Source organism: Stegostoma tigrinum, chromosome 40 (genome assembly GCF_030684315.1).
Source record: "Stegostoma tigrinum isolate sSteTig4 chromosome 40, sSteTig4.hap1, whole genome shotgun sequence".
NCBI classification, from domain to species: Eukaryota; Metazoa; Chordata; class Chondrichthyes; order Orectolobiformes; family Stegostomatidae; genus Stegostoma; species Stegostoma tigrinum.
The window spans coordinates 6283659-6293443 of NC_081393.1; the positions used below are offsets into that span (position 1 = coordinate 6283659).

The 9785-nt window shown below is 46.6% G+C and overlaps 1 protein-coding gene across 1 annotated transcript in view; it reads left to right on the top strand.

Moving 5' to 3' along the window:
• Positions 1-9408, top strand: part of LOC125447911 (anthrax toxin receptor 1-like) — a 149793-nt gene extending 140385 nt beyond the window's left edge. The window contains exon 18 of the mRNA XM_048522695.2: positions 8443-9408. Within this exon, the coding sequence (XP_048378652.1) occupies positions 8443-8694 (252 nt within the window). The 3' untranslated portion in view covers positions 8695-9408. The remainder of the gene's footprint in view (positions 1-8442) is intronic.
• The last annotated feature ends 377 nt before the right edge of the window (positions 9409-9785 follow it).

A 9785-nucleotide genomic window follows, 5' to 3' on the forward strand; every position in this document is an offset into this window, starting at 1 on the left:
ACAGAAAGTTGCCTAAGGATGGAATCAAACCCGGGTCCTGATCACCATGAGGCTGCAGTGCTAACCACTAAACCAGTGTGCCAACCATGGAAATGGCTACAGTCTGGAATCCTCTCCAATTCCCTCCCAGCCAGTGTTAAAAATGAAGTCCAATCTTGGACTGAGATTCCACCCAGATCTTCCAGAGTTTCAAATACCTTGCTTTTCACTTTTCCTTCTCAAAACACTGCTCTATTTGTCACTGAGATATTGCCCTTAACTTGCGGACTTCTGTGGAAATATGACTGACAGTTTTAGTCAGATTTCCAATGAAGCTAAAGCCTAGTGGCTTCTCTCATTAAGTCCGAACCTCTCCTCCTTCCATAGAGGGGCCACGTCTAAGAAATTGATTGGAAGTTCACAAGGCTGACTAGACTTCATTCCTGCGGGATTCTCTGGCACAATTCCATGTTCCTTGGTCAACAGTGCACCCAGATAGAGATCCTCAATTTGCCACGTCTCCCCAGCACTTCCATTTGATAAAGATTATGTAGGATTCTGGACACATACTTCAGGAAGGATGTGAAGACCTGGGAACAGTGAGGGGTTTCAGTCCTGATGGAAAAAGGACTGTTCTCCCTGGGACAGAGAGCAAGAGATGACTCAGTAGAGGTTCTCAAGATGATCTGAGAGGGTTTCCATTGATTCAAATAAAGGTAGCTCACACTGAATCAGAAGTCACAGAGTTTAAGATCATGAGCAAAAAAAATCCAGGGGAGAGAATGAGAAAAAAAACAGGCACTGGAACACTAAACCTGGGAAAGGTGCTGCCAGTAATATTTTAATGAGAGAAGCAAGCATTTACTGAGGCTGTGCTACTTACAGGGTTATGGACAAAAGGCAGAGATGCGGCACTAAGTGGGACAACATTTGCACAGAACCAGCACAGCCACTTTAGGCTGAATGGCCTCATCCTATCTGCGGAGCCAGGATCGAGGCTTTCATTTACCAAATCTGGAGCAGCTGCTAAGCCTACGAAGGGTTCAGAAAGAATGAAAACAACTGGGTATGTAGCTCAATGAGAAGCAAAAGAGGCCTTGTCTCTGGTAGAGCATCTTGTGCTGAGCAGAGAGAGCCCCCTCAGGCACATTCCTTCATTGGCATCGGGACCTGCACAGCTGTACAGAATCTCAGCAGCTTGGTGGCTGGAAACGCTGGCTGCCTTCCCAGTGGATGATGCTACAACCACTAGCCCTGCTCAATGTGTGAGGTGGTCTCTGGAGGTACAGCCCTCCTATGGCAGCAACAACATCGACACAGTTGTGCCCCTGGGATCAGAAAGGAGACTGCCCGGCGAGAGGAGGAGCTGGGCTCTGTCTTATTTCCTGCTGTGTGGCTGCTGGGTCATTTTTACATGGGTTCAGCATGTGCAGCTGTCTGCAAAGCACTGAACCTTCAGCAGGCTGAGTGGATAGGGCCCCCAGTTACATTCAGACAAAGGAAAAGAGCCTCCGTGTTCTCGCTGACCTGGCAGATTTGTCTCCACTGAGCATCTCGTCAAGCTGCCTGCAGTCAGTCAGCGTCTTGCTTTAATTACTGCCTGACTGTTGCCTACATACACTGCACTGAGTCTCACTGAAAACTCCACTGTAGCACCACACGAAACAAAGCTCCTGGGCATCAGCCAACTGTACTGCACTGTACTGGCTTTAACTCTCATTTGCCCAGATTGGAAGTGTGCTTCAGGCAATGCTGCTTTTCAGACAGCTGGAAGCCTTTACCAGAATATCATTTGTGTTTTCGTCCAATCACGAGATGTTGACATTTGCTGGTATTTATTGTCTATCCCTAGTTGCCCTCTTGAGAAGTTAGTGGTAAGCTGCCTTCTTGAACTGCTGAAGCCCATTTGCTGGATTTTGAAGGAAAGGTGACATATTTCCAAGTCGGGAGAGTGTGTAGCTTGGAGGGTACATTCCAGGGGGTGCTGTTCCCATGTATTTGCTGCCCTCCTCTTTTTGGCTGGTGGTAGTCGTAAATTTGCAAAGGGCAGTCAGAAGAGCCCTGGTGACTTTCTGCAGTGCATCGGACAGATTTTGCAGACATCTGGACACTCTCATGGATTCTGAAGGTCATAGTGCCATACCTACAGAGTTATTCAGCATGGAGACAGGCTGTTAGGCCCATCACATCTATTCTAACCAAAAACACCACCCTGTACTAATCCCATTTACCAGTACTCAGTCCATAGCTCTGGCATTTGAAGTACTCATCCAGACGCTTCTTAAAGATTGCGAGAGTACCTGTCTCCACCATCCTTTTAATCAGCATTTCCATCATTCAGTTCCAAACCCATGTAATCTTCTGTCTTGAATGCTCTGTTGGCATCACATTGGTATCGTAGCTCAGAGTGTTAATGGCAGATGAGCCACAATGGGAGAAGGAAGGTTGGGTGAGGAGTGGATGCAGTGCTAGTAGAGGTAATAACATGGAATCTTTGAGATAATATTTCAAACAGTGCAAGATAAAAGCACCAGTATCCTGAAATAACAGTGCCATGCACAGATATACCCTAAACATAAAGGTCAGTAATGTGGGCATGGTGGCATAATTCAGAAATGGCAACCACCATGTGTGACACTGAGGCAGCCTGTGGCCACATGCAGCAAGACCTTGACAATATCCAGGCTTGGACTGATCTGTGTTGTATCAGATAATGACCATCTCCAACAAGAAAGAATCTGACCATCTCCCTGTGACATTCAATGGAAAGGCTTGCCATTGAACATATCACGATTAGTAACCTAGGGGTCACCAGTAACAAAAACCAAACTGAACTAGGAACATACATACTATGGCTGCAAATGAGGTCAGATATTAGGAATCCTGCATTCGATTGCTCAGCTCCTGTCCCACCATCTACAGGACACTAGTCAAGAATGCGGTGGAATACTCACCACTTGCCTGGATGGTGCAGCTCCAACAACACTCAAGAAGCTCGACACCATCCAGGTCAAAGCCCCCTGCTTGACTGGCACCACCTTTTTTTCGCTCCCTCCAGCACTGATGCACATTGGCAGTAGTGCTTGCTATTTACAAGATGCACTGAAGCAACACACCAAGGGTCTTTTGACAGCACCTTCCAAATCTGCAATCTCTACCGTATTGAAGGACAAGAGTAGAGACTGTGTGGGGACACCACCAGCTGCAATTTCCCCTCCCAGCCACCCTGCATCCTGACTTGGAACCACACCAGCCGTTCCTCCACTGGGTTAAAATCCTGCAACTCTGTCCAAAGCAGCTTTTTGGTCTGCTTGCAACAGATGGGACTGCTGCAGTTGAAGAAAGTGTTGTGACGGTAACAGGGTCAGCCAACTAGATGGCATAGAATCCGAGCTCCCTGAGTAGAGCTCTTAATTGGTCCAATCAGGGAGCCCTGGCTGACAGATAAACCCGGGAGTGTCAAATATCTTGACACTCTGGGAGTTGACTCTGATGATGCTATATCAGAGTGAAGGACTTCCCATATGTCAATAAAGGGTGGCATGGTGACAGAATACCAGCCTCTATGGAGTTATTTCAACCATCACCTTCTCTGGGACAGTTGGAGTTGGGCAACAAATGTTGACCGAGCTAGTGATGTCCCCTTTCCATGAATGTGTGGAAAAAAGAAAAGTGATTATGTGACTGTACAGGTCATGCAGAGGAATCTAATCAACTACTTAAACCTAGCCTATAGAAATCTCACCTCACTGATAATCCATTATGAAACCACTGGGTGATTGTAAACACCCATGTCCCTTGCTCTGTCTGGCCTATCTATCACTTCAGATCTCTGGTTGACTCTCAACTGCCGTCAAAAAAGGCCAGGTAGTGATGCCAAAACTTGTAAATAAAGTAAGCGGAAGCATCACAGGGCAGCAGAGTTCCAAGACCACCTTGTCAAGGGAAGTAGGGATAGGCAATAAGTGCTCACTTCGCCAACATCATCAGTGGTAGATCAAAGTGTGCAGAGGACACTGGATGAATGCCGAGGGATGCAGTGAGTGAGCAAAGTGGAGTACAATGTTGGTTAATGGGAGGTCATCCATTTTGGTAGGAATAACAGCAAAATGGTCTATTACTTAATGGTGAAAAATTGCAGCATGCTGCTGTGCAGAGGGACTTGGGTGTCCTTGTGCATGAATCAGAAAAAGTTGGTTTGCAGGTGCAGCAGAAACTAAGGCAAATGGAATATTGTCCTTCATTGATAGAGGGATGAAGTTTAAAAGCAGGGAGGTTATGTCATAGCTGTATACCAGGAGTACTGTGCACAGTTTTGTTCTCCTTACTTGAGGAAGATGTACTGGCACTGGAGGGAGTGCAGAGGAGGATCACTAGGTCAATTCCAGAGTCAAGAAGGTTGACTTATGAGGAGAGATTGAGTAGACTGGGACTTTACTCCTTTAAATTTAGAAGAATGAGGGGGGATCTTACAGAAACATATGAAATTGTAAAGGGAATAAAATAACTAAGAGCAAAGCAGAGAGGTTGTTTCCACTGGTGGGTAAAACTAGAACTTGGGGACATAGCCTCAAAATAGGGAGGATACAGGACTGAGCTAAGGAGGAACTTCTTCACCCAAAGAGTTGTGAATCTGTGGAATTTCCTGCCCAATGAAGCAGTTGAGGCTTCCTCGTTGAATGTTTTTAAGGCAAAGATGGATTTTTGAATAGTAAAGGAATTAGGGGTTATGGTGAGCAGGTGGGTAAATGGGGCGGAGTTCACAAGATCAGCCCTGATCTCATTGATGGTGGAGCAGGCTGGAGGGACAGATGGCCTCCTCCTGCTTCTATTTCTTATGTCACCTGCATTCTGTGAATGAACATTTGACAAAATCTTCTTTGCCCACCTTGGCACTGGGCTTTCAGTTGAACAATCTTTTCCATGCATCTTCCTGTGCTGTCACTCCCATTTGAACCTCTCACACAGCTCAGTATCTTTTGTTGTGTGCTCTGCCATCGAGTTGATGCTTTTTCTTCGGTCCTGTCAGTCCCAGCCCCTGCATTAGTCTCTCTGTCAGCTGTCTCCTCGTTTTACGGTATGCCTGGTGCTGCTCCCGGCATACTGAACCAGGATTGTCCCCCAGGCTTGATGTAATGGTTGAGTTAGGGATATGCTGGCTCATGAGGTTACAGATCGTGCTGAAGTACAATTCTGCTGCTGTTGATGGCCCACAGTGCCTGATGCATGCCCAGTTTTGAGTTGCTAGACCTGTTCATCGTCTAACCATTCAACTTGGTGACAGTGCCACAAAACACAATGGAGGTTATTCTCAGTGTGAAGGTGGGACTTGTCTCTACTAGGACTGTGTGATGGTCTCTCTTTCTGACACTGTCATAGACAGATGCATCTGCTGTCAACAAATTGGTAAAGATGAGTTCAGGTATCTTTATCCCTCACGATGAGCTGACTAACTGGAGGCCAGTCAGCCTGAGGTCAGTGATGGAAAATCTCCCATTTGGGTATTGTGCACAACCTTAAACACCAGTTGGAAAACTTGTGCAAAGTAAATGGCAGCTCGCAGGGACCTGTAAAAGTCAGATTGTATCTGAGCAACATAGAATTCTTTGATGAAGTAACAGAGAGGGCTGATGAGTGTTGCGCTGCTGACGTTCTTTAATTGAGCCTTCAAAAGCTGTCTAATGAAATGAAGCCAGTAGGGTTAAAGGGACACTGAAGCAAACGGAAACCACAGAGAGAAGTAGTGAGCAGTTATTTTTTAAACTGGAAGCAGTGTTGTCTTTCAGGGAGTTGGTTTGAGAATCAGTGTCTTTTTATGATTTCTTCCATGGCTATGAGTCGGACCTGGATATACAAAGCATCCCTTTGGATGATCTGAAGTGATTAATGTCATAAACAGTGAGGAGTTCATGCAGGAGAAACAACAGCTTCTCATGGACATGTTGAAGTGGGAAGACACCCGGCAGATATATTCCTTTCTGAGATCTCCATAGCCTTCTGTAGCTGTCTGCTGAGCATCTCAAAACTTTGAACTCAGTGCTGACTGCTTAGAGTGCTAATGGCAGTCCCTCTTGTTATTCTCCAGACCAGACTAGACCTCCTCTAAAGATATTTAGAAGGTAGCCTAGACCCTAACTTTTTCTGATGTGAAAGGCTAATGTAAGGTGCTATGTTCCAGATGCAATTTGATTGGTCAAACTACTGGATGTTAAGCAAAACACAATTTATTCAAACTCCACAGTTAAAATAGAACAAAAGAAAGGAGAACTTGCAAAAGCTTAACTCGATGGAAGCTTAAAGAAACATAGATTATTTAATCCCTAACAGCAACTGTTCTAGTATAGTAACATCCGAAAATCACAGTGTTCACAAACAGCAAATTCAGAAAACAGATTTTGTCTCACAAGTAATCTAGCAGCCCAGGCAGAGAACCCCCAGCTTTGGCTGTAATTGAGAGAGGGAAAAACAACTTCCACTTCTTCAAGACACTAACAGTAGCTGCTGTTGAAAACTAAAAATCCATGGTTCTGTGGGTAGGAGTTTGACCACACCCATTCAGATGGCTTCTATTGTTCTAGTTTATAAAATAAAACACCCAAGGCTTCACAAGTTGTTTATCTTCCTATAAACTACGTACCTACACTCTCTCTCTCTCTCTGGAAGAAACAAGGACGAAAATACACCTCTTTAAACCACAGCATCATCACACTCTGCTGTTTGTGATGGCGCACTCTTCCAATCAGGGTAGTGATAGAACTGAAAACCAAACTTCATTTTTCTGATAGTTTATTACCCAAGTTCCCACTAACAATTGTATATGATGAACCGACATCACACCCCATGTCAAGAAGGACTTCACCGGCAAGGAAATTCATTGAGAGGTCCGGAAAGGTGTAGTAGAAATATAACTCTAAATCTGTTCTTTGTTGTGCTTGACTCAACAATCACCCCGGGGCAGTGCTGACCTTACCTTAACTCCATGGGTTTCACTGATCATTGATTGAGTGGCCCCATAATTCTGATTGTTGTATCACCCTTGTTAATTTGGCAATCTTCTGTGTGTTTCTCTGAGTTATTTGGCAGGTCTCCTCTATGACTTGTGACAGACAGTGCCATCACTCTTTTTAAGTAAAGGCATCTCTCTCAGATTCTATTTGTGTCTCTTATCAATTAACCCTCAAGTTTGCCTCTGGAAGGATGACCCCAAGTGTTATCGAGAGGTGTGACGTTAATCACTGCTGATGTGCTTGACAACGACGTAGATGGCACATTTTGCAACCTGTTATGCTGGAGAACTGTGCGATAAGATTGTCCTTGGATTACTGATGCTGTTGTGGCCCAGCTCACACAGTAAGACATGCCTCAACGCAACTCCCCAGAAATCGTAGAGACATGGATGAAAATTTTCCTTTCCTGAGCATTCAATAGGTCACATTGATAGGGAGTACTCACCAGACTGTCCTGTCACCCCGGGGTGATTGTTGAGTCAAGCACAACAAAGAACAGATTTAGAGTTATATTTCTACTACACCTTTTCGGACCTCTCAATGAATTTCCTTGCCAGTGAAGTCCTTCTTGACATGGGGTGTGATGTAGGTTCATCGTATACAATTGTTAGTGGGAACTTGGGTAATAAACTATCAGAAAAATGCCCTTGTGCCCTGTCGAGTGAAATTGCCATGTTCAGTTTACGGTCAGGTTTCTGATTACATTCTGTACATCTCATCCACCTAGTGATGGGAAACAGTTGGTGCAGCTCGGGAGGGAGCTTCAATCCAAGAGGAAGGGCAGAACTTGGGGGGGAGGGGCGGGGGGGAGGCCCGTATTTTCAGATGCTTTAGTTTGGAATTAATCTCCTCCTAGGACGGTTCTGTGAACATCTGGAATACAACTTGTGATACTGGCGCATTCTCAATGCATTTGGGAAGGAGTCAGACCGGTGCACAATCTGAGAGGGTGTTGGGAATTGGGGTAGGAATGCCCAGGGATGCATGGTGCAGAAAGAGGCCACTAGGCCCATCAACTATGCACTGACCCTCTTAAGAGCCCATAACCCTGCATTTTGCGTCGGTGCCAACTTCTGTGCCGCCCCAAATTTAATTTTTTAATTTTGATTCTGGCCTTTTCTGCAAACCCCACAAGAATTGCTGCATGATTAATGGGTGTGCCTTGGGTTGCCTGGAACAGAGCTCCGGAATTGCCTCATATTTCTTCCTTTGAGATGCCTGATGTTGTGGTTCATCTCAGCATGCTTGTGTGCAGCAGCCTGGGCCGGCATGAGCTTTTTGTGACATTAAAGAGGTTGCAGAACCACTCATTGTTCTGTCTCGTAACTTCAGAGGGAGTGATGCTGGCGCAAGTGACGAGATTCCTCCTGCGCGCTGGAGATCGGTGTGAGTCCAGTGGAGCCGCTGAGAGTGACTGCTATGTGTGTTTTTGTGTTTTTCCCTCTCCCCACCACAGGGTCGCTGCATTAACTTCACGCGGGTGAAGAGTGAAGCCAAGCCCACCAGCTACCCGATCTACAACAACATGAGGAATGTGGGGCCTCCTCCCATCTACTGCCCCAACCTCAGCCCTCCTGCCTCTGCCACCCCGTCGCCTGAACCTTCACCTACTCCGTCGCCGACCTCCTCGCTGCCTCCACCGCCCCCAGGACCGCCACCCACCCGGGCCCCACCCCCGTCTCGCCCACCGCCTCGCCCTTCCTTCTGAAGCCACCGGGGGGGGCGCGAGTTGGGTGGCTAACCCTTCGTTTCTGTGGCTGATGGTGAGGGCACCAAAGTGGGACTGTGTTAAGGCTCCCTGCTGGCCCAAAAGAGATTCTTCTTCCCTTTTGTCAGTTTTTTTTATATATTGCAGGGTGCCTGCAGCAAAGCAAGCTCCAAACCACACAGTAATATCCTTCTGAACTTATGCCGGTTAAAGTTGGCATCATTGTCTTAAACTCGATCAATTGTCGCTTTTAAGTTGTGTGATATAGTGATATTCGGCAGTTACCATTTTATATATATCCTTATTACATTTTTAGTATCTTTCTGCAACTAAAAACAAGCGGGAGACCCAACATTGAACGGCATGTTGGGTTTTGAGCAGTCTGTCGAGGAGATTGGTCGTTGAGTTTCGCCCTTCTCTCTGTACATGGACTGATGAGATGGAAGGGGGTTGGGGGTGGGCAGTGATATCTGTTGCTGATTGTGTCACCCTCTTCAGTTTGAATGTTATCAGTAACAAAAGCTCTCGTGCCATCTCCTCACGGGCATCAGCTGTAATGCAGTGTCCTGTTTGTATTGGGGTGGCAGGGGCTACAGATGTACACAGCAGATATGTTGTGGCCTTGAATCCCAGTGGGGTCCTGCTCTCATTTGGGGGCCTGTGTGTGTGTGTGTGTGTGTGTGTGTGTGTGTGTGTGTGTGTGTATGTGTGTGTGTGTGTGTGTGTGTGTGTTGGGGGTTGGGGATGGTAGGGGGCAAGAGGGGGTGTTCCTTTTTCTTCAATCGGGACCCACTTTGGTGGCTCCTCACTGGGGTGGGGCAGGAAGATATTGCCTGGCAGATGAAGGAGTAGCTGCCTGGAGGTAACTTGCCCCATTTAAGGGTTATCCACCGCCACCCCCACCTCTCTTCCTCCTGTTCCCTGCCTTCCCCTTCCTCCCACACCAATCCTAACCCTGAATCAAATAGCAGCTTGGTCTGAGTTGGGAGATTGCGGTCAGCAGGTAAAGATAAGAAACTGCAGGCAAGGTCAGGTAGGCATCAGGTTAGGGGAGTGGGCTCCATTCAGCCAGCTCATGGTACTGACCTCCT